This window comes from Leptopilina boulardi, unplaced genomic scaffold, assembly GCF_019393585.1.
Source record: "Leptopilina boulardi isolate dan_hultmark-lab unplaced genomic scaffold, ZJU_Lbou_2.1 LbouV2_327, whole genome shotgun sequence".
Lineage (NCBI taxonomy): Eukaryota > Metazoa > Arthropoda > Insecta > Hymenoptera > Figitidae > Leptopilina > Leptopilina boulardi.
In genome coordinates, this window is record NW_026137893.1 from 3,788,119 (window position 1) to 3,811,618 (window position 23,500).

The 23,500-nt window shown below is 24.6% G+C and overlaps 3 protein-coding genes across 8 annotated transcripts in view; 2 read left to right on the top strand and 1 right to left on the bottom strand.

Moving 5' to 3' along the window:
• Window positions 1-285: 285 nt before the first annotated feature.
• Window positions 286-10,142, top strand: LOC127284890 (UHRF1-binding protein 1). Of its 3 annotated transcripts, XM_051310599.1 has the most exons (19): window positions 286-402; window positions 929-1,130; window positions 1,211-1,402; window positions 1,927-2,152; window positions 2,236-2,402; window positions 2,473-2,632; window positions 2,713-2,970; window positions 3,309-3,539; window positions 3,656-3,682; window positions 3,933-4,025; window positions 4,102-4,289; window positions 4,386-4,623; window positions 4,840-5,327; window positions 5,495-6,196; window positions 6,287-6,421; window positions 6,937-6,948; window positions 7,707-8,069; window positions 8,236-8,383; window positions 9,058-10,142. In XM_051310599.1, exons 1-19 carry the CDS (start codon window positions 359-361, stop codon window positions 9,414-9,416), a joined length of 4,233 nt encoding a protein of 1,410 aa, XP_051166556.1. In that variant the 5' UTR covers window positions 286-358; the 3' UTR covers window positions 9,417-10,142. The 3 variants fall into 3 exon arrangements, with proteins under 3 accessions (XP_051166556.1, XP_051166557.1, XP_051166558.1); XM_051310600.1 differs by lacking the exon at window positions 6,937-6,948; XM_051310601.1 differs by lacking the exon at window positions 3,656-3,682.
• Window positions 10,143-11,568: 1,426 nt separating this feature from the next.
• On the top strand, window positions 11,569-18,976 carry LOC127284892 (zinc finger CCCH domain-containing protein 11A-like). 2 transcript variants are annotated; one of them, XM_051310604.1, is made up of 6 exons: window positions 11,569-11,721; window positions 11,881-11,980; window positions 12,468-12,587; window positions 12,703-12,880; window positions 13,331-13,447; window positions 18,132-18,976. In XM_051310604.1, exons 1-6 carry the CDS (start codon window positions 11,705-11,707, stop codon window positions 18,959-18,961), a joined length of 1,362 nt encoding a protein of 453 aa, XP_051166561.1. In that variant the 5' UTR covers window positions 11,569-11,704; the 3' UTR covers window positions 18,962-18,976. The 2 variants fall into 2 exon arrangements, with proteins under 2 accessions (XP_051166561.1, XP_051166562.1); XM_051310605.1 differs by having other exon boundaries at window positions 13,334-13,447.
• A 1,747-nt stretch (window positions 18,977-20,723) lies between these two features.
• LOC127284897 (paired box protein Pax-6-like) overlaps window positions 20,724-23,500 on the bottom strand; it is a 110,697-nt gene continuing 107,920 nt past the window's right edge. For all 3 annotated transcript variants that reach the window (XR_007843541.1, XM_051310612.1, XM_051310611.1), the window contains exon 10: window positions 20,724-21,777. Coding sequence is in view for 2 of the 3 variants with exons in the window: in XM_051310612.1 (XP_051166569.1) it covers window positions 21,683-21,777 (95 nt within the window). In the remaining variant the exon portion in view is untranslated. The remainder of the gene's footprint in view (window positions 21,778-23,500) is intronic.

Consider the following 23,500-nt stretch of genomic DNA (forward strand, 5'->3'; position numbering starts at 1 on the left):
ACAGATTTGAGAAATCGAATTTTATTTAATTCAATGTTAATGCAAGAGATGTCGCTCCGTGTTTAGCGCGTAAATTAAAAATTAATAATAATATTTTTAAATCTAATAAGTAATTAATGAATATGTATTTAAAATTTAATTATTATATTAACATTGAATTTTAAACTCTGATTTTAAAAATTGAATATTTATATTATTATGAATAAATAATGCACCGGTTTCCTTTATTATGTTGGCATACGTGAAAAACACTTTTTTTTTTTTGTTCTCACGTTGGTAGTGATAGTGTAGTATACACAGAAGACGAGAAAAGAGGAATAATCATGTCATTATAAAAAAGTAATTAATAATCATTAAAATGGTGTCAATAATAAAAAATCAGTTGTTAAAACATCTTTCGAGGTATGTTTCTGTTTTTCATTTGTTTTAAAAATTTGTATTTTTTGTTAATATTTTTTTAATAGACAGGTAAATTGCACCGCCCTTGACATCTAGCTCGTAATATAAATGAGAGAGATTTTTATCCTTTTATCAATAACTACGTATTTTATTTTTAATAACTTTCTATAAGCTTTTTATTTTTTTTCTAAAAAAAAAAAAAATTTAATACAATTCTATTTTTTATCCTTTTTTTTTGACAATATCAGCTGGTCTCTTCTACTCTCTGTCATAACATATCTGGCGTTTTTTTTTTTTATTATTCAAAAAAAGAATATTAAACATACTTTCTTTATGAAGCACTTAACGTGAAAGTTGCAGACTTTTCAATAATTTAAAAATTACTATTCTTTGTTCAACTGTAGAATATTTTAGAAATTCTCTTTTAGTTAAATAATATTTGATTTAAAAAATGTCTTTTTAAATTGTTTATAATAATAATAATAATTGATAGGGGTGAAAAAAATGAAATATATATTTTATGTTTTAGATTTACAAAAAATTTATCAGCGGATAAAATTAATTTAAGTACATTTAAAGGAGAAGGTGAACTCTCTAATTTAGAATTGGATGAAATAGTTTTAACAGATTTATTAGAATTACCGTCATGGTTACGATTAACTAGATCCTGGTGTAATAAAGTGACATTTCGAATACAATGGACAAAATTAAAAAGTGTTCCTATTTTTCTGGTAATATTTTGAAAAAAAACAAAAAAAAATTTTTTTTTTTAAATTAGTAAAATTTTTGTAAACATTTTCTTTTTTTTTAGAGTTTAGATGAAGTTCATATTGAAGTTGAAACTGTCGAAGATTTAAGAAGTATGTCAACTCCACAAGGATTATCCTCTTATGGTGGACCGGCAAAATATTCTTTTATTCACAAAGTAATCGATGGAATAACAGTTGCTGTTAATACTGTTTCTGTGAAATTTAAAAGTCCAGCATTTATTGCTAAAGTTCAGGTGAATAAAAAGCGAATATAATTAATATAATTCACAAAAGATAAGAATATTAAAATGTTTTTTTTTTATTACAATCAATTATTTTATTTAATTTTGTTTATCGTAAATAAAAATTAATGTTTTAATTACAAGGTGGCCGCAAGTCAGGAAAAAGTCAGGGAATTTTGATTAAAAGAAACCACAAATTAAAAAACTGATACATAAATGTTAATTCAGTTTTTTTTTTTAATTAAACGTTTTTGTAATATCATTATTGCCGTTCATTTTTCAAAGTATTTACTTTTTTTTATAATAAAAGTTTTGAATATAATAAAATTTTCTTATTAAACAATTTTTGAATTATCTTATCTTTTTCTTTGTGACTGAAATTGTTACTTAAAAAGCATTAAAAAAATTTCAATTAACAATGCAGAATATTAAATAATTCAAAAGTTTTTTTTAGTTAGGGAAAAGTGAGGGAATTTTTGAAATAAAATTTTGGTTAATTTTTGATATATATATAAAAATATAATTTTTTTTTGTAGATGTCACGTATAATGGTGGAATCAAAATCACCAGCTTGGCAGCGTAGTGATTTAAGAATGACAAGAGTTAAAGATCCTGATCGGGGACAATTGTTAATTTTCAAGGAACTCGAATGGCAAACAGTGAGAATTGAAGCTTGGAGTACAAAAGACAAAGATCTTACGCCACTTCGTTTATTAACCAATCAAGCACGATGTAGAATAACAATTAAAAAAAGACTTTCTGGTTAGAAAAGAGAAAATATCTATTGAAAAATGAATTTGATTTTTGAAAGAAATAATAATTTTATTTGATTTTTTTTTTTACAGATTGTTTTGTAATAGGATCGAGATTAGTGATAATTTTAGATGATCTTCTTTGGGTATTGACTGATTCTCAATTAAAGGCTGCTCTTCATTTTATCGATTCATTGGGTGGTTTAATTGAAAAAGCAACGATTCTTGAAAGAAAAACAAAAGCTGCTCGTAAGCTGGAGGTAATTGATTTTTTTTTTTAAATTCAAATTTATATATAAAATTTTATTTTTTTTGAACTTTTTTTTTTAGTGTTTGCCAGAATATCAGGCACAAGTTTCACAGCAAACAAGATCAAAAAGCGCCAGTCATACACCAATATCGAAAATATTTTCAAGATACGATGTTTTTGAAACATCCTATCATTTTCTATCGCAAAGAATTGATTTACATTTGTGCGATGATCCTGGAGGTGAAAAATTTTATTCTATAAAAATAAATTAAAATTTTATTTATTAATTTGGAAAAAAAAAAAATAATTTCTTTTTACAGTTGGTAGATCTCTTCATCCTGATTTACAAGATGGTGGCGCTCTACAAATTTCATTGGTTAAATTTCAAGTTGATTATTATCCATATCATTTGGCAATTGCTGACAGAAAACATTGGGCTCTTTATAAAGAAAGTGCTGTTCCTCATAGTCAATGGTTACAACAATCTTTAAATGCTTTTAGAGGGCAATTTATGGATCTTATTGATTCGGGTAGAACTCAACATTCACCTTTAACTCGCACACAAGCGAATGCAAGTGGTGAGTTATTTTAATTTAAAAAAAAAATAAAAAAATAACAAAACATTGCGCAAATTTAAATTCCCCTTTTGTTGAAAAGCATAAAATTATTCAATTTCTTAAATTTTATTTATTAACATAAAAGAAAATATTTTGATAAACATTAATTAATATTAATAAATAACTTGATAAATTATTTTCAATTCTGTAAAATTTAATTATTGTTTGAAATTTAAAAAAAAATACTTGAAATTCAATTATTTTTAATAATTTTTAAAATATTTTTCGAAAATTCAATTATCTGAATCTTTATTTTGGTGATAATTACAAAAATTTTTTCTTCTTATCATTAATTATAGGTAATAGTATGAAATCAAGCGGTGATGAATCTGATAAGCCTTCACTTCAAAGTAGCGGATCGCAAGAGAAAAAACCATCTTCACAACCAAGTGGAAATCCTGTGAAAAATCATGTACTTGAACAATTGGCAAAATTAATGACGACATGTATTGTAATTCGAGTTGATGACTTCACTCTCTATAAAGTTACAACTGCAACTCGAAAGCCAATACCAAAAGAATTTGTTTTAGGTATTATAATTATTTCCTTTTTTTTTTTAAAAAAAAAAAGTAAAATGAAATTTAACGATTATTTAAAATTTATGATTTGTCAATAATATTTTTTTTCTTATAACTATATTGCACAGCTCAATCGAGGAAGAAGCATTCACCAGGTATAAAAGACTAGATTTGTCACATAAAATTTTGATGTATTTAAAATTTTGTTTTGTTTTTAAACTAAAAATTTAGATACAAAATAGCAAATTTAATTTTTCTTTTTAATTTTAAATTTCTATATAATATAAATATAGAAATTTTATTTTCATATTTTTAATTACGCGAAAATTGAGCATGTTTTTGTTTTTTTTTTTGGTTTCTCGAATTTGTAAATTTCAAATGAATATTTCTTCTTTTTTTTTCTAGGTGATAAAGACAGATTTTGTCTTCCCGAAGATGTTAATATTCTTCATGCTGAATTTACTTACTATTATTATCCTGGTGACATTACATTTCCACGTAAGTTATTTTTATCTTTGAAGTAATTTTTCTTTCTCAGTAAAATTATCTAATTTTTTCCTTTCTTTTATTCCAGTACCATTGCCAAAATTTTATGTACAACTAAATCCAATACAAATAAATTTTGACATTTGTTCTTGTCTTTGGTTTAATTCATTTCTCTTGAATCTTTATTATTCATTATTGGGTGACGATAAGAAAACAGCGACAAACACAGCAAATCTCATGTATTTTGATGTTAAAATTGAATCAATATTACCAAGAGTAAGAAAATTTGGTTTTTGAAACTTAAAAAAAAAAAAAAATACTAGACTTTTAATTTAAAATACAACATTTTTTTTTTATAAATTTAATTTTCAGGTGGTTTTTGAAAATCAACAGGATTATCCAAATCAAAAAGACAGGCCAAAATCACTTCATATACAAACATCGAGAGCAACTATAACAAATGTGAGATCAACGGAAAGATCATCGAGAGCCGATTTAGCACAATGTCTCAATGCATTTCAAATGGGACAAATGTTTTTTGGTACTGAATTTCCTAATAATCCAGAGGATTTTCATGTTGTGACGGAGAAATTTTTACAACATTGCGCAGGTAATGAAAAATATTCTTTTTTTTTTTTGTTTATATTTTTCATACATTTTTTTTTTATATTCAGAGTAGCTAAATAATTGAATTTTTGAAGATCAAATTATATTAATACTAAAATTTAATTTCAGTAATTTTGTGGCAATTCTGTATTATATTTGTTTTTTTATACTTTTATAATTTTATATAGAAGATAAATTTGTTGATTATATAAATTTTTAGGCACAGACAGAATTAGATCAGTTCCCGATAATTTTAGCAGTAATTCAGTGAATGAAATGGTACGTCAATTGAAACGTGAACTTCTTTGGATGGAGGCAAAAGATGTTTGGTGCTGTAATTTCGAGCCAGTTTGGGGTGATTTTTTTGGTGCAAGAGCCGTGGGTCAAAATCGTCCAGTTCCATTTTTAGATGCTTTTCCATTAACACTTTGGATTCATATGAAAACAGAGGATACAACTAGTGAAAATACAACTTCTTCATCATCATCATCATCATCATCTTCTTCTAAAATTCCATCAGCCGATATACATGGCCTTGCTTATATTAGTAATCTAATTAGTGTACAAATAAATCACTATCAATTTCTTTTTCTCTTGAGACTCTCAGAAGCTGTAACTGAAATGGCTACTTATTTGAATGTTGATTCAAATAAAATTCTCAAAGTCGAAAGAGGAAGTTCAATAGTCATTGGAGCGCTAATTCCACAGGTATGGAATTAATATTAATATTTATAAATTGAAAATTACGATTCATAACAGACGAAAAAAAAATTTATATAATTTTTATATGAAAATAATTGAATTAGAAAAATTAAATTAGAAAATAATAATTTGTTTTTCTATTTCATTAATTTTTTTTCCCCCTAATTTTGTAGATTGAAGTGACATTTATTATGCCATCACAAACGCCAGGAAAGGAAAATTCAGGTGGTGATTTAGAATCAGTTGTTCCCGATTCTTCAAGTATTGCCGATATTGAATTTGGTGGTTCATCATCATTATGGCAAACAAATGCAACAGCGGCACGCGTTGATTATAGTACAAAACGAATGAATACAAGTAATGATGTTGAAACACCACAAAGTGAAGTTTCATCAATGCTTTCAATGGATTTTTCACATATGAATATGCAATCGCAGCCAGTTGTTACATTTCAACAACAAAATGGAACAAATAATAAATATTCAGAACAAATTGAGAAAAAAACAATGAGAACAAGACCTGAGAATATTGTAAAATTAGAAAGTACAACAAATTCACCATTTATTTCAAATAATTTAAGTTTATCATCAATGAAAAAGGGATTTAGTAATTTAATGACATCATTGGATTCGGCATTGAAACCATCGCCTGAGGATGGATGTAGTGATACTGTTTCAATGAGAAGTGATGCAAGTTCTGATAGTGAAAATTATGTTGTTGTTTCATTGGAGGATCAAGAGAAAATGGATGCAACATTTGCATTGGATAATTCAATAAGAGTTGCTGCTGTTGAAGAGGCTAGTGAAGTTATTGAAGAAACGCCCGATACACAAAGTGAAAAATCATTAGACAGCGTTTGTAAGAGAAAAGATTTAGTGAGTTGATTTTACATTACAATTTAATTCTTTAGATTTCAATTTGTCCCCCTTTTTTTTGAATTTTAATCGTTAATTAATTAAATCTAGGTTTCAATGGTGACATTCAAATTATCAAAAGTTGAAGTTATTCAACAATCAAATGGATTTTCATCATCTATAAAAGTTCAAGTCTCAAATATTGCCAGTGACGAGTGTTCCTCAATACCTTGGGATGAATTTCAGGTAAGATTATTGTTCAACATTTTTTTTTTTTTTTTCTCAATTTTTAACTAATTATCCTTTAATTGCGAGACAAATTAATATTTCCGTATATTGATGACACATATCGCAGTACTTTATTATTATTATTATTATTATTATTATATTACACATGTAATACATTTTAGAATTTTTTAATCTATTTTTCTTTTTTTATTTTTTAATTAATAATACTGTACTTTTTAGTATATTTATAATTAGATAAAGTAAAATCACATTTCGCTTTTTAACAAATTTTTCTCACGTTATAAAAATTTTTTTCTAAAAATTATTTATAAATTGTTTTTTTAAATAAACTTTTATCAATGTTTATTATTATTATTATTATTATTATTATATACAAACAATATTCATATTTATATTAATATAAACATTTTTAATTACATATTTATACAATTTTTGTCTTTAAAATTTTTTTGCATGCCTTCTCCCGCGTCTCTCCTTCTCTTGTGAATGTTTTTATGTGGCACTTGTGGCAGGCCAAGGGAAAGGTATTGGCAAAAATATTTATAATAATAATAATTAATTTAATTAGACCCAATGACGATGCATGTGAGACTAAAAAAATGAATTCAGTTTATTAGAATATAATATAAAAAAATTGTGTTTCGATATAGTCAGGCTAAAAGAAAATTTCTTTTTTTAAATTCTCTGTTCATTCATTTCTTTTGAAACAAGATTTTTAGTTTTAGGATATTTTTTTTTGAAACATTTATATAGATAAAAGAAAGAAATTTAGAATTCATTTTTTTTTTTTTTATTGAAAACAAAAAAGTCCGAGTCGAAATTATTGTTGTATTTTCCAAGACTTTGAATTTAGTATAGGAATAGTAAAAAAAAAAAAAGTGAAATAAATAAAAAAAAATCGGCTTGTAAATTGTTGCTTGGGCTTGATAATTCAGAAAAAAAACGCGCATGCCTTAATTAATTAATATGTATATAAAATGTGATATTCCTTGGACGAATATTGCAGCTTTGCATACCTCAATGCTTTCTGTGTTTTGATATTGTTTAATCAATAGTTAAAAAAAAAACAAATCGAGAAAAGAATTATTATAAAATAAAATTGAACAGGTATATTAAACTATTTATACATGTACATAATTATATGTTAGTGAATTATAAATAATAAAAGGAAAAATGCAAAATGTAATTAGAATTAGAACAATTTAAAAAATTTAGTTCTGCTTTAAAAAAAAAAATTTTACAATTCATACAAAGAATTGAAATTGCAATTCAATTTTTCTAGACAAAATTCAGTTCGAGAACCCGTGGTTGGATTGAATTGCCATCTGATTCAGAGTGTAGAGCAAAAATTAAATTGAGATTAGATCATTGTCTCAAGGATAAAGAAGATTCAAGAAGATTATCTCAAGCAAGTCAAAGTACTTATGGTAGTAGTCGAAATTCTCAGGATCGAGGACGATTTAATGATATTGAATCGGAAATTTCTGGATTTAACATTTGTGATAAGCAAAGTGTCATGGCTTTATTTAAAGATCATGTAAATGTCAAAGTTTCAAATGTTAATTTAACATTGTGTATGAGTTCAGTTACTGGCCTTACCGATTTAGTTGAGGATGAAATTATTCCCAAACCAATTCCAGTTGAGGTTTGTTTATGATAATTAATTAATTAATTTTTACAATCAAAGAGAAATATTGAAATTAATTTAAAAATAAAATACAAAATAAATTAATAATTAAATATGAGAAATTTTAAATAGATATTTAATTTTCTATAAGAAAAATTTTAAATTTATATTTATCAATTTTTAGATCTTATTGGAAAACATTGGATTAACATTAAACGAAGATCGTCCTCCAAATAATATAACATCTCCTGGGCCAATACCAATTGATTTAGTTATTTCACGACTAAGGATATTACGAGGAATTGATGGGGTTTTTCACATTGAACCAGTTGGTAAGAATTTGTTTTTTAGAATTTAATTTTAATTTGCAGGGCTCGGAGTAAATTTTTTTTTTTTTGAGAGAGGTAGGAATTAAATAAAATTTAATGGGAAAATTTTTTGTGCCTTAAAGTCGATTCGAGGTCTATTTTAAATAAAATCAATTTTTTGAGTTTCGTTTTGTAAATATCTTAATGAGATTTTTTTTATTCGTCCCTCCGAGACCTGATGTATTTTTATTTTCAAGTTTGTTCAACTTAAAGTATTTAATATAGTAAATTGCAAAATTAGATGCCTATGAGTTTTTTTTTTCTTTTTGATTGAATTTTGAAAAGTGTTGTTAAAGTAAAATTTTTATTGATTTAAAATGCTCTATAGGCCTTTGTTAATAATATATTATTGTCTTGTATTAAGAAATTATCGTTTTTTAATTTTTCTATAATAATATTGTTCTGTGCACTCAGAAGGGTTATCTTCGAATGTGAGCATTAGTTCAACACAAGTAGATATAGATTATTTTTTTCAATTACATAAAAAAAAAACAAAATTAATTTTTCTCCCTTTACATATTTCCTTTAAATCATATAAAATACCTTTAGATGCGCACGTGAAATGTATTTGCATGATATGATAAATAATTTTCTTTTTTTGCTCTGAAAAAAAAAAAAAATTTCTTTTTTTTTTCCAGTAAACACTCTTTTGGAAAGTCATTCAAATCCAATATTATCAAATGGTACCATACAAAATAGAAACGATGCTGAATTAAATAATTTACGACAATCTTGTAAGCAATTTAAATCTGATAATGAAGAATTAAAACGACGTCTTGCGGCATTAGAACGTTTTGCTGATGAAAATTCACGATTACGATTTGTTAAAGAAGAATCCGATATGTTAAGATCGTGTTTAGAAATATCGCAGGAAAATATTTCAATTCTTATGAAAGAAAAAAAATCACTTCAAGAAACTGTAACGAATCTTCAGGGTCAACTTGCTGGAGCTGGACCTAGTAATAGTAATCGAACTTCATGGTCGATGAAAAGATAGCACACTAGTTGCTTTGATTGCTCCAAATGTTGCAGCGCCAATAAATCCTAGGTCCTTTTTTTTTAATAATTATTATTATAGTCTTTCCGAAATTTCTTTGATATCGATTTTACATTTTTGTGTTTTCCAATATGAAAATTTAGCTAGTGTAACTGCCACCCAGTTCAAAAAAAAAAAAAGAAAACAAAAAAATTCTATTATTCTATTCCAGAGAAAAATTCGACTGACATATTTTAGATTCAGAGAATGAATGAAAAAAAAAAATACTAATTAAATTTTCTCCTTTATCAAAGTGAATGTTACAATTTTAGAAAAAATTCGTATTAGTTTATATATATTTATTAGAGGATGTTTCAAATATTGTACATAATATGTATATTTATTGTATATCGAAATCTCTAGATGGAATTATTATTTTTAATCTAAAATGTTCTTTAAGAAAAAAAAAATAGAACAATGTTCATTTTATATCTTGAGCCGGTGATGGAAATTAAATATTTTGTTATATTTTATTTACAAAAAAAAAATCGGAACAAAAGTTAGTAAAAATTTTGTTTTTATTTAAAAAAACATACTAACTTTTTATTTGACTGTCCATCCGATTTTTTTTCTTAAATGCAACGACAGACTAAATATTTGTTTTCGGGTATTTTTTTTTTTTAAACTGCTTTGAAAGTTGTTAAAATATTTTTATTTTAATAAACCATTAAGTTTTTCTTTTTATAATTATATTTTTGCTCACATATGTGCTTTCGATGTTTCGTTACGTGATATATATTATTCTATTTTGTGATAAAATAATTCTCCTGAAATATTGTATATTTAAGGTCTGCTAGCTTATACAATAGAATTTTTTTTTTTACTATATTTGTGTTCTCAAGGAAAATTCCTGATTAGACTCTTCATTTATAAATTAAAAAAATTTTCTATACATTTTCGCGCATATCATAGTATTAATCATATGAAAAAAAATATATATATAACAAATTGAAATCTTAGATAGTTGTTTAAAAATTGAAAATGGAATTGTATCAAATTGAAAATCAAAAAAAAAAAAAAAATTCCATATTAGTGAAAAGTTCTTCTTTCATTTGAAAGAATAAATAACAATAAAAAAAAACTTTTCACTTTGTTGTTTATATATTTGTAATTTTATTAAAGTCTTCTCAATCATTTTAATCGAATGATTGAATTATTTCTCTATAATAGAAAAAAAAAACTTCTTTTTGTAAATATAATCAATAATTTAAATTTTAATAACATTAAATTGAATGTTAAATGAAATATACATTTTTATATAAATTATTAGGAATTAAAGATATTAAAAGAATTATAAAATAGAAACATTTAAAAAAAAATGCACATATAGAAATTTCTTTTTTTTTCTAAATATAAGTATATAATTAAAATACAATTTGTGAATTAAATTTCCTTTGATTAAGGAACTCAGCCATAATTTGCGAATTGTATATTGTCAAGCATAATATTAATTAATTTCCCTTTTTTTTTATTCGATTTAAGTGCCTGAGAAATATATAAGTTCGATTAATTACACGCATATTAAAAAAAAAAAACGAATTGACATAATAATTATTATAATTTTTAATAAAACGAATATATTAATATACAAATTTTATTTTTAAGAAAATTATTTATATTACAATATTAACTAATTTTTCAGTTATTATTATATATATAGTTTTATTTTCAATGATATGTATATATTATATATTTGTGTGTTGTAATAATAAATTACTATTTTACTATCGATTACGTTTTTATATAGAAAAAAAATTTTCTTCAATTAAAGAAATTATTTTATTCATAAAAATATGTCTTTTTATTTAAATTTAAAATAATTTCCATTAAAATTTTTAGCTAAAAATTAAAAAAAAAAAAATTGGTGCATAATACGAAAGTAAAAAAAAAAAAAAAAAATGCACAAACTTTAGTTTGGTGATACATGTATATATACATATATATATATATATATAATCTCTCCTCTCCCCTCCTTTCCTATGGTTGGTCGTTCCTCTTCCTTCTTCCTTCTTTGCGTTCGCGTCGTCGCACGTCGTCGTATTGAGTGTCGTGAGTGTAATATCCAAGTTATATACTAAGAAAAAAAAAAAGTGCTCGAAAGTGTAAGTATACTTTGACAATTTCCTAATAATAAGAAAAAAAATGACCTTGCAAATCAAAACAAAACTGAAAACCCACAATTTTCATCAGTAATATTTCGATTGCTGTCAAAGAAAGTCTCTTAACTCCCAAACTATAATTTCGACATCATGTTTCGTACGAAATGGTATAACATTTCTCGTGAATTTTGTTTTTTTTTTCCCCCTATTTTCATGAAACTATTTTGTCCTTTCATAAATTAATATTATTATAATAATAATTTTGATATATTCTAAATTGTACTATCTTTGTTTTTTTTTTTTTTTTTTTCTCTTTTCCTTTACAGTAAGGAACACGATCACTCGTCGTTTTATAGGTTTTTACAAATGGAGCAAAACCAAAAGAACACGGACTGCTATTTTTATTATTATTCCAAATGCTCTAAGGTAAGAAAAAAAAAAATAGTGCTCATTTCTTAAAAAACATTTGAAAATTTGAATTTATTTTATATATTTAATCAAATAATTGAAATTTTCTTCTACCATGTGTTGCGTGAGTAATCGTTGAAAAATTTGAGGTTATGTCGGCCATGTTGAAGCTGGTTTGTGTATACGATAATTTTTTTTTTAAAATTCTTAATTTTTGGGGGAAAAAAATTACTTTGGAATTAAAAATAAGGAATAATAATTTTTTTTTAAATTCGATAAATTTTTCGTATACTTTATATTAAAAAAATGCCATGTGATCTCTGCCATGTTTTCTGTGCATTTATATATATATATATATGTGTGCTATAAATATTAAAAAAAAATTATTGTCCATAAAATGAAATCGCAGTAAAAATATTGTTTACGCATTGTGATTTTATAAGAGTGGAATTTTGCAAATTTTATTTTTGTTTGTGGGAAAATTAATTTGAATGAAATATTACAGGGCGATAACTGTGCGTTCAGGCATGAACCATCAGCATTGGGTTGCGAGACTGTTTGTTCTTATTGGCAGCAAGGAAGCTGCCTCAATGAGCATTGCAATTTTCGGCATATGGAATTAAAGGTATAATTTAAAATTTTTCATTATTATTTTACATTTAATTTTCAGTTGGAATTTTTTTTTTTTTTCACCTAACAATAATTTTGATAGGAATTATAAATTTTATTTTAATTTACAGAAAAATCGCAAGTCAATTCCTTGTTATTGGGAAGGACAACCAAGTGGTTGTATGAAACCATATTGCCCATTTCTTCATAGAAATCCAAAACCAACACAAAATGCTTCTGTTAATCAGGTGAAGGTATCAGAAACAATTTCAACGAAGCCAGTTAATCAAGAATGGTCAACTCGTCAAGGTAAATCCTCGTCTAGTAAATATCATTAAACACACACACACACACGGAAAAAAAATCTGGTTTAAAACACAGTGAAGAGTTTGTTTGTTTTTTTTTAATTGAAAATCAACATAACCTCAAAAGTGACTAAAAACTATTTATATATATATATATAGAGTATTATATATTATAAGTGCTTCAAATGAATTTTAATTGTATCATTAAAATTGTAATAATAATCAAGAAAGTAAATTATTAATATTATATAAATATTATTTTAAATTTAAATCCCCATGAGATTAGATATTGTGGTTATTTATTTATTTTTTTATTCCCAAAATTTTTTTCCGTGCCATAATTTTGGAGGAAAGAGTTTTTTTTTTTTTTTTTTTTCTCTAAATTATTGTTTATTTAATTTTTTCTTTTGGAAAAAAAAAAGGAATATAATTAATGCAATACCCATTGGTTTAGAAGACTCAAAATTCGATGCTAGTAGCACTGAATCTGATCAAGGACGTGGTAGCAGTGAAGCGGGCAGTTTCATTGGAAGTCCAGCTGTGGATCCTCTGATTGTCAACTTTGAAGAAGGTATGAGGCTTTACTAGCCCCCCCGCCCGTCTTTCAACCTACACTACCTCACGCCAGGCACTCTTTCCCTTCCGTCTAGCACATTACGAATCCCAGGCAATATCACAATTCCCGGTGTACCAACACCACAACAACAACAACAACAAAACAGTCTCAATATTTCCGCCACCACAAATTTGAGCGCAGTAACCAATGTACAGAATTTGCAATCCTCCTCGCCTTGTCATCATGCTCTTTCGTTTCCACATCATCATCATCATCATCATCATCGACCACCATTACCTAATTTACACCATCATCATCACCATCATCATCATCATCATTCGCACGGTCCTTTATCATCGTTGCAAAATCAACAACAACAGAATTCTCCATTCCTTCAACGACCGAGTTCTCCACTCCTTCAACGGCCGAGTTCTCCGCTCCTTCAACGACCGCCATCAACCTCACCCAATCATTCGCAACAAACATCACAACAGGCCTCGAGATTTCCGTTTCCGTTTCTCGGTTTTGCATCCTATCGTCGATTTTGAAAAAAAAGTGGAAAATACCCATAAAGGCCTGCCAAATTTGTATATTTTTCCGGCTAGACTAAAAAAAAAACACAAAATTAGATAGTTGAAATTTTCCGTTTCTATTTTTTTTTCTTTTTCTTTTTTTCTTTTTGCTTCACGTTTTTCTTATTTTCAGAGACTGAATACTAAATTTTGAAAAATATTTTCTTTAAAGATTCTACTACATATTATTAATTATATTATTTATTATATATTTTTCTAGGATATTTGTTTTTTTTTTTTGTTGGCCCGGTGCCAATTTGTTTCTTTATTCCTTGTTCGTTAAATAAAATAAGTTTTTTCAGTTTGAAATTGAAATAAGCTTGTTTTAAATCAATTTTTTTTCTTTGCTAAATTTTTCTATTTAAATTCAAAAACAAGCTTCATTTTCATATTCATTCGGAAAGAGAAGAAAAAAAATAAAAAAAAAAAAAAAAAAAAAAATTAGAAAAGTGCTCAATGTCCCAAGCCATATTTACACGTACCTATATATAATAATAATAATAATAATAATAATAATAATAATAATATATAAATAATGCCTTCATATGTTTTGGCTTCTCACGCGAACTTTTACAACGGCCTGGGATATCGCGCGTTAATCAATGAAAAAAAAAAAAAAAAAAAAAAAAAATTAACGAAATTTTTGTAATGAGCACTTGGAAAAATAAAAATAAATAATCGATTTAAAAAAAAGAACTTAGTAATAATCTAGACAAAAAAGGATTTTTATTATTAACAATGTAGAATGTAACTCGGGTTTTCAAATTTGTTTTTCTCTTGCACTTTTGTAATCAACGAGTAGATTACAAAAAAAAAATTTCGCACCCGAAAATCATTTCATTCTCTCTTTACATGATCATTATTGCACTCGACTAAAAAAAAAAAAAACTGTGTATACACAAAGAGTATAATATAATAATTCTCTTGAAAAAAAAAAATACACAAATCACTAATTGCATTTAAATAATTTTTTTTTTTAAATCTAAAGCGAAAAATGTCTTTAAAAATTATATATATATATATATATAAAAAAAAAATGAGTGCCAGAGTGAGTGAGTTGTTTTTTTTTTTTTGTTATGTAGTATTTTTTCTTCCTGTTGTTTTATCATAGACGTAGGAGCATATGGATGGAGATAAAAGTATCAACTTGGGGAGACAGACTTAGTGATTGGAAGGAGAAAACTTGTACGGCCGAAGCAGAAAAAAAAAAATTTTTTTTTTTTTTCTTTAGCTCCGAGTGATTTTTTTTTTTTTTCTCTATTATTTAACTGCTAAAACATGGGACCTACAAAAAAAAAAAATATATATATATATATATTTAGAGAGCTCTATCCATTTATTCTTACGCCCATGGTTTTTGCCCCTTATCCCGAATTTATTTTTTCAAAAAAAAATTAAAGCCCAAAAAATATGAAATTAATAGAGAAAATTCTCAAATCAATTAAAGAAGAAAAAAAAAGGAAATTCATTTATTCTAGTAAAACTATTTTTTTTCTTTTTCGGGATGAGGGTAAAAAAGAAAATTTAAATAAAGCTCGATTAAAGAGAAAAGAGAATCAAGGAAAAAAGTAATTTAATTATATTATTGATAAATATAAATAAATAATTATTTATAATTATTTATTTATATCTATATATGTGTAAATTAAACAGGGAAAGAGAGAAAGAGAGAGAGAGAGAGAGAGAGAGAGAGAGAGAGAGAGAGACAATTTCACGCATAATATAGAAAATTAGCAATCTTTATATAAAAAAAAAAAAAAAATGAGGCGTACGGCATAATGATATATTATATATATATATTCTATGGTTAAGTACTAAAATATATTAGTAATTATCCTCGTTGCGAAGCGGACGACCTCAAACGCTTAAAGCACCACTTTTTCTTTTTATTGAGTTTTACTTTCAAAAAAATTAAATTTTTTTTCCAGTGAATTTTTTTGAAAAAAAAAGCAAATTAATTTCTACACATACAAATTTAATTTTTAATGAAAGTAAATTAGTTATTTATAATTGTTGTATTCATATAAACATTGTGGTGGCGTTGTGAGACCTTTTCTTTCATATTTTATTTCGTTTTTTTTTATATTTTTTTTTTTTTTTAATTATTTTTTCGTTGTTAAGAAAAAAATTTTTTTTTTTCAACAAAAATTTGTGAATTAATTAAAAATAGCACGAATTTTTTCTTAAGCTTTTTTGTCTCACGTGAGTGAGTGTTTGAGAGCGAGAGGTAGAGTGTGAAGTAACCATTTTTATTATATTGTTCCACATTGGGAATAATTGATATAATTAAGGTAACTTTATTATTAGCGTTACGAGACTATCGATATTATACAAATTTAAAAAAAAAAAAGAATGAAACATTAAATTTCAAAAATGAAAAATTTACAGAAGGAAAAAAAAAATTTTTTTTTTTTGATCTCTCGTACCGTTAATAACAATGCCATTGATAATCTTTGTATAATCAATGTTCGTTAAATTGATTATAATTATAATTGAGCGATAAGTAGAGAAGAGAAACTGGACTTTCAAACTTCTCTCTAATTGCATATTATTATTATTAATTATTATTATTGAAAAAAAAGGAACAAAAAAATGTTTCCTTCCTGTCTAAAAATTTTTGCCAAATTTTGGCGATAGAAAAAAAAAGCTTATTTTCATATATGTATATTTAAATATACATGTATGTATAATAATAATATATATATGTGAAAAAAAAAAAAAAAATTAATGCAATGTAATCGCGTTAGCGTTTCATGAAAAATTATTTAAAATAATTTTTTCTTTCTTTTTTTTAAAACTATTGTGTTCGTGGTTTTTCTATACATAAAAGTTTTTACCATTCCCCTTTTCCATTCGTATATGAAAAAAAAAAAAAAAAAAAAAATACCAATGCGCATTTTTTGGATCGTAAATGATTCTTTGTATATCTCCAATAATAATCGATGTTAAACACCTTTGTAATTATAATACGCATATAATGTGTTTTTCTCTGGTGTAATTTCAAAGATTATGTAACAAAAAAGGAAAAAAATATAATAATAATAATATGGTTCTGTACAATTATACAGTGGCAATTGTAATAATTTATAGTAATTTCAAAAAAAAAATTTGAAAAACTAATATTATACTTAAATATTTAATAATATTTAGAAATTAAAAAATTTTTTATACAATTATTACAAATACCATTGAATAGTTTAACTTGCCGAAAGATCCATTGTAAATTGTAAGAGTGGAAAAAAAATGAATTTAATAAGCTAATGCGCATTATTTATATTGATCGATGTAAGCGAATGGAAATTAATAATTTTCATTGATGCGATATTTGGATTTCAATAAACTTGATAACTCGAAACAAACACGATTATTGTTATTATTACAAAAATTGGCCAGAGTAGCGTCAAATTATTCCAATTAATCGAGTTTTGTTAAGAGAAAAATTTATTGAGAAAATTAAAAAAAAAAAATTGGAACTTTCACGATACTAGGGCCACTTGTTTATATTTAATTGATAATTTTTCTCTCCTCATCCATTATTTTTCAAAGTGAAAATTTCAACAGATAAATTACAAGTTAGTTTAATTTCATATTTTCGGATTTTTTAAGTAGAAAAAATAATAACATTTTTTTTTTAAGTTTTATTTCATATTTTGAAAAAAAATGTATTTTTAATTAAATTGTATTTGAATTTCAAATTCGAATGTAAATGCAACTTTTAATTAAAATATAAACGAAAATATGAAGATGAACTAAAACTTTTAATCGATTTTTTCTTTAAAAAAATTGAATTGAATTTTTTTTTTTTTGCAAAAAGGAATTTTTTTAAATAAATGCAATTTTTTTTTTTTTTGGATTCTCAAAAAAGAAACAACGTTCGAATGCGATTTAGCTGAACTAGAAGTAAGTAATTAATAAATAATTAATAATATTTGAAAAAATTTAAAAATTGTAAATCCTTGTATAATTTGAAATCACAGAAAGAACCTTTTTTTTCCCAAGACGTGAGGTAGTAAGCACATGGAGAAAGACAAGAGAAACAAAAAAAAAAAAAAATAAAAAAAAAAACAAAAAAAAAAGAGAAATCACTGAAATGATTTAATATCTGAATCAATACGCCTTGTTTACAGAATCCGATAGCGAAGGAGGTTGTTCACCAGTAAAAAAACGGAAATCCAGAGTGGCGTATTGCAAAACATATGAGGAAATTCGTCTCGAGGAAATTCAAGCAGAGAGTGCAGCTTTTTATTCCTATCAACCGGACGATTATTTGTGTTCAAGTGGTGGTGGGAAATTTAAAAAAATAACAACAATTCGTACACAAAGGGATTCACCTCTTTACAATTCATCATTATCATCATCATCAGATTCAGTTAATTTAAATTTCAAAATTTTAACACTCGAAGAAATTCGTCGAAGGAAAATTGAAGCCAATTCATCTTCTTCCGATCAAACAACAACAACAACAACAACAACAATACAAAGTGATGATCAATCAACTGAGGAATTTTTAAAAGATGCAATGAAAACTTTAGAAAAATTAAAAGCAATCAACAATGAAAGGCGAGAGATAAATAAAAGAAAGCATTCTGAATTGGATGAAAATTTCGATGAAATTTCACGAAATAAAATATCAAAAATTTTGGATAATAAAGTACCACCTGTTAGATTAAGAAGATCATTGAAATTTTCTCAATTTACAAGTAAAAATTTATCAGATGATAATGATAATATGAAAATTGAAAAAAAGAATGAAAATCAAAATGATTCATTCTCAAAAGTTGAAGTTAGAGTTTGTGATAGTAGTACAACAGATGATGTTGTTGAAAAAATTTCAGTATCGACTGAGACAATTGACTGTGATAATTCAAAAATAATTTGCAATAATTCACTTGTCATTGCTGAAGAAGAGGAGGAGGAGGAGGAGGATATTTTAAAAGATATTGAGGCCTTATTATAAGAACAAAAATCACTGGAAGTAAATTCCAGATTCTTTCTTTTTACCTCAAGTGGGTAAATATTTTTTTTTTTTTTTAATACAATTTATTGAGTTTAAATTATATAATGAAATTGAAAATATTTTTATAATTTTTATTAAAATATTTTTAAATCAAAATCTTAAATTTGTCCTTTATCAAAAAGTGATATAGAAAAAAAAAGATTTTTGGATATAAGTTTTCTTAAAAAGAGAGTTTTAAGAAAAATTAAATAGTCGATATTCATGTAAATATTATATATATATATATATATATATATATATATATATATATATATATATATATATATATAAACACCAAAAAGAGATGCAATACTTTAAAATTAATTTATTAAAATTTGACAGAATTTTATTATTTAGAATTTATTGTTAGTCGAATTTTCATTTTTTTTTTCAATTATTATTTTTCATATAATTCTTTTTAATTCGACTATTTTCTATAATAAAATTTCGAGTAAAATGGAAATTTGCTTGAATAACAATTCTGTAATAAAGAAAATTCGACTGAAAGTTAATTCCAAATTCTGTTAAAATGAAAATTCTTAACAAATTAATTTTAAAGCTTATTCATGCGTCTTACAAAAAAAAATGTGGATAATAATATTATTTTCAAGTATTTTAAAATAAGATTTTGCAAAAAAAAAAAAAAAAAAAAATAGTTTAACTGTAAATATAGTTATATTCAGGAGGAAAAATTATATTTTCTTTTGCAGTATTTTTTTTAGACTAAAGTAAGTTTAATGTAAGAAAAATTTTTATAGAATTGAAATTCTATTTGGGTAAGAAAAAAAAAAGATATTTTTTTAAATACAAAAATAAAACGAATATATGAAATTAAAAGTAAAAAATTCACTAACTAAATTTGTATCCTTTATATATGGCAATGTGAAAAAAAATGCAATCACTGCATTACATTTTTTTTTTGTAAATTATAGAAATATATTGTAATATAATAAAATATGCAAAATTATATTAATTTTGAAATGATATAAGGTTTAATAATTTATGTTTTATCTCAGCCCCAAAAAGATTTCCAATTTTGATTAAATAATTTTTATTATTAATATTATTAAAATACAAAAAAAAATATATTTCTAAATGAAAGGAAAAAATTATAATTCCATTTATTATTTTTATTCCTTCTTTATTTTCTTTCGATTCATAAAACTTGCACCGGTCAACTTACAATGAGTACTTAAAATTATTTTCAACTATATTCATTTATATATATATATATATATATTTTTTTTTTTATTTATTTATATATTTATATTTGTTTATTTACGAATTTACTATACATACAAAATGACTGCCGATATATTCCGGTTTCACACAAAAACGATTTTTTTTTGTCGGCTCCATTCATTACATGAATATAAATAATATCGACTTAGAATTAATTATCATCATTTTTTTAACTGTATAATAATCATTTTTATCAAAGAGGAGGGGTGAATTATTTTTCTAGATCGTGGGAAATCGATTACGTGTGAAAAGGAATCAGCTTCGCGTCAAGACTCTTTTTTTTTTATTACTATAATAGAAAATGATTCGTACTTTAAAAAAAAGTTTTTTCCAAATAAATACACTTCGAAATTTTAATTACAAGGTTTTTTTTTCTATTGGAGTTATTTACAAAAATATTTTCCTTTTGAAAAAAAAAATTATGAATCATTTTCTATTTTTAAATATACAAGTAACTTTTGAAGTTTCTCGCTTTTTTAAAAAAATCGAAAAACAAATACAGAGAAAAATAGCATTTGATGCTTTTTTTAAATGATTATTTCGAGGCTTGTCACGAGAGGTGAGTAAATAACATTGATTTACTTTTTTTAATGTTGTGTAATGAAATTACGCGGGGGAAAAAAGGATAAGTTATTGTGTGCTATAAATTACTGGGGTGCGTATTTGACACAATTGCAGTCGTTACAATGATAATAATAATAATAGTAATAATGCAATAACAAAATAACAGATCGCATAACATTTTCTTTTTTTTATAAGCTCAGTTAAAATTACTTTCTTTAAAGAAAGTTAATAATTATTATCGATCGAGCTAATAATTTATCGGCATTAATGTCATCGGTATTATCATCATCATCATCATCATTAAGATTTTTGTACCAATTTAATGTGCCGCTGGGGCCGAAAAAATATGATTGCGCCTAACTAAAAAATTGTGTACGTACTTATTGGCCGACTTAACGGTGATTTATTTATCATATATTAAAAAAAAGTCTGATTATTATAATACATTTTGAAACTTCCAAAAAGAAGTTTATTAAAAAAAAAAATCACAAAAATGTATGGTGTTCTTTTAAAGAACAATAACGAAAAAATTATCGATGAGTTAATTTTTTTTTAAATGTTACTTTCAATATAACTATATAGTTGCGTACAATTTGTTCCTAATATGTGTGAAAAAATTCCTTTTCAATTTTGCTACATTTTTTATTTTTCTTCATAATTTAAGAATTGGTTTTTTTTTTTTTTTTGAAGAGACGCGACCCAATCGATTATTTTATAATTAAAACGACTTTCGCACTTTGAAGAAAAGAATTTCTTTTTTTTATCAGCGAAACAACGATTTTTTTTCGAATTTGATGTGTGAAAATCTCGTTGAGAAGATAAAAAAAAAAAAAAAAGGTTCTACGAGGTGGAAGTCGATGTTGATGACCACCACGGTCACTGTAACCTTGGAGACCAATATTGTGCAGCCAAATCTGGTGCCGGTTGCCCTGGCACTGCGATTGGCACACTCACACCGGGTGATATTAAACCTGAAATTTAGAAATTAATTTTTTATTATTTTTTTTGTCTTTTTTTTTTTTTTTTTGCTAAGAATTCTAATTTAAGTAGCGGAAATTCTAATACTATTTAAAAAAAAAATGGGATTTATTTCCATAATTATATTCCAGAAATTTTTCCTGCTCAAAAGTCGAGTATTTTTATATTTATTTTTATAATTTTAATTATTTTTTTAAAATCGAATTTTAATTTGAAATTTGAATTATCGAATTCTTATTCTGGACAAAATGTTAATTTGTCCGAAAGAGAAACATCCGACGTAAGCGCAAAATTTCGGCGCGAATTTCAAAAATAATTATAATTGGGGCATTCTATGGGAAATTTTCATTGAAAATTTTTTTTTGTCAGAAACATTGTTTTTCGAAATCTATATGAAAAATAAGGAAATAGGTATTTTTTAATTTTTTTATTTGATGAAAATGAAGGAAGTTATGATTTTTTGAAATTTAACGTCAACGAAGAAAGTGTGTTTTTGGAACATTTTTTAATCTATTGTATTAAGAAATTAAAAATTATGCTATATATGAAATTTGTTCATTTTTTCTCAAATTTTTCAAATATGTGCTCAAAAATAACGTACCTATAACAGAAACAACAAAAAAGTTGAAATTAAACTTATAAAGTGAGTTTTCTCAAAAGAGACACTTTGGATTTTTAATTTTTTTTTTTGCATTACAATCTCTGATGACTGAAGAATTTTTTCCCCTATCTGCGAAAGTGGTACTTTTAGTTTTTAAATTACTATTTACAATTTTTAAGCTTGACGCAACGATTTTTAGTATGTTTTTATGAAAATTAAAAAAAAACAAATGAATGTTAATGGAAAAAGGTTATATTTGTAGAAAAAATGCTTAAATTCTGTGAGTCGTACTAAAAAAAATTATAAATAGTAATTTAAAAACTAAAAATACCACTTTCGCAGATAGGGGAAAAAATTCTTCAATCATCAGAGATTGTAATGCAAAAAAAAAAAAATTAAAAATCGAAAGTATATTTCTTTTGAGAAAACTCACTTTATAAGTTTAATTTCAACTTTTTTGTTGCTTCTGTTATAAGTACATTATTTTTGAGCACATATTTGAAAAATTTGAGAAAAATTGAACAAATTTCATATATAGCATAATTTTTAATTTCTTAGTACAATAGATTATTCGTTAACGTTAAATTTCAAAAAATCATAATTTCCTTCATTTTCATCAATTTAAGAAATAAAAATATAGGACGTATTTCCTTATTTTTCATAAAGATTTATAAAAAAAAATATTTCGGACAAAAAAAAATTTTCAATGAAAATTTCCCATAGAATGCCCCATATAAAAAAATGGGATTTATTTCCATAATTATATTCCAGAAATTTTTCCTGCTCAAAAGTCAAGTATTTTTATATTTATTTTTTATTTTTTTAATTTTTTTTTTAAATCGAATTTTAATTTGAAATTTGAATTATCGAATTCTTATTCTGGACAAAACGTTAATTTGTCCGAAAGAGAAACATCCGACGTAAGCGCAAAATTTCGGCGCGAATTTCAAAAATAATTATAATTGAGGCATTCTATGGGAAATTTTCATTGAACATTTTTTTTTGTCCGAAACATTTTTTTCGAAATCTATATGAATTTTTTCAATTTGAAAAAAATCTAATAAATATTGTTTTATTAATAATAAATATATAGTCAAAATTTTTCGCTTATTCAA

What these genes read in the sequence shown, in the direction of transcription:
- LOC127284890 (XM_051310599.1), top strand. Translation starts at nt 359, where the DNA reads ATGGTGTCAATAATAAAAAATCAGTTGTTAAAACATCTTTCGAG. An exon ending in AAAGTGTTCCTATTTTTCTG is followed by an intron (nt 1,131 to 1,210) that starts GTAATATTTTGA and finishes CTTTTTTTTTAG; the next exon opens with AGTTTAGATGAAGTTCATAT. An exon ending in TTTTCACATTGAACCAGTTG is followed by an intron (nt 8,384 to 9,057) that starts GTAAGAATTTGT and finishes TTTTTTTTCCAG; the next exon opens with TAAACACTCTTTTGGAAAGT.
- LOC127284892 (XM_051310604.1), top strand. An exon ending in ATTATTCCAAATGCTCTAAG is followed by an intron (nt 11,981 to 12,467) that starts GTAAGAAAAAAA and finishes GAAATATTACAG; the next exon opens with GGCGATAACTGTGCGTTCAG. An exon ending in GATTGTCAACTTTGAAGAAG is followed by an intron (nt 13,448 to 18,131) that starts GTATGAGGCTTT and finishes CCTTGTTTACAG; the next exon opens with AATCCGATAGCGAAGGAGGT.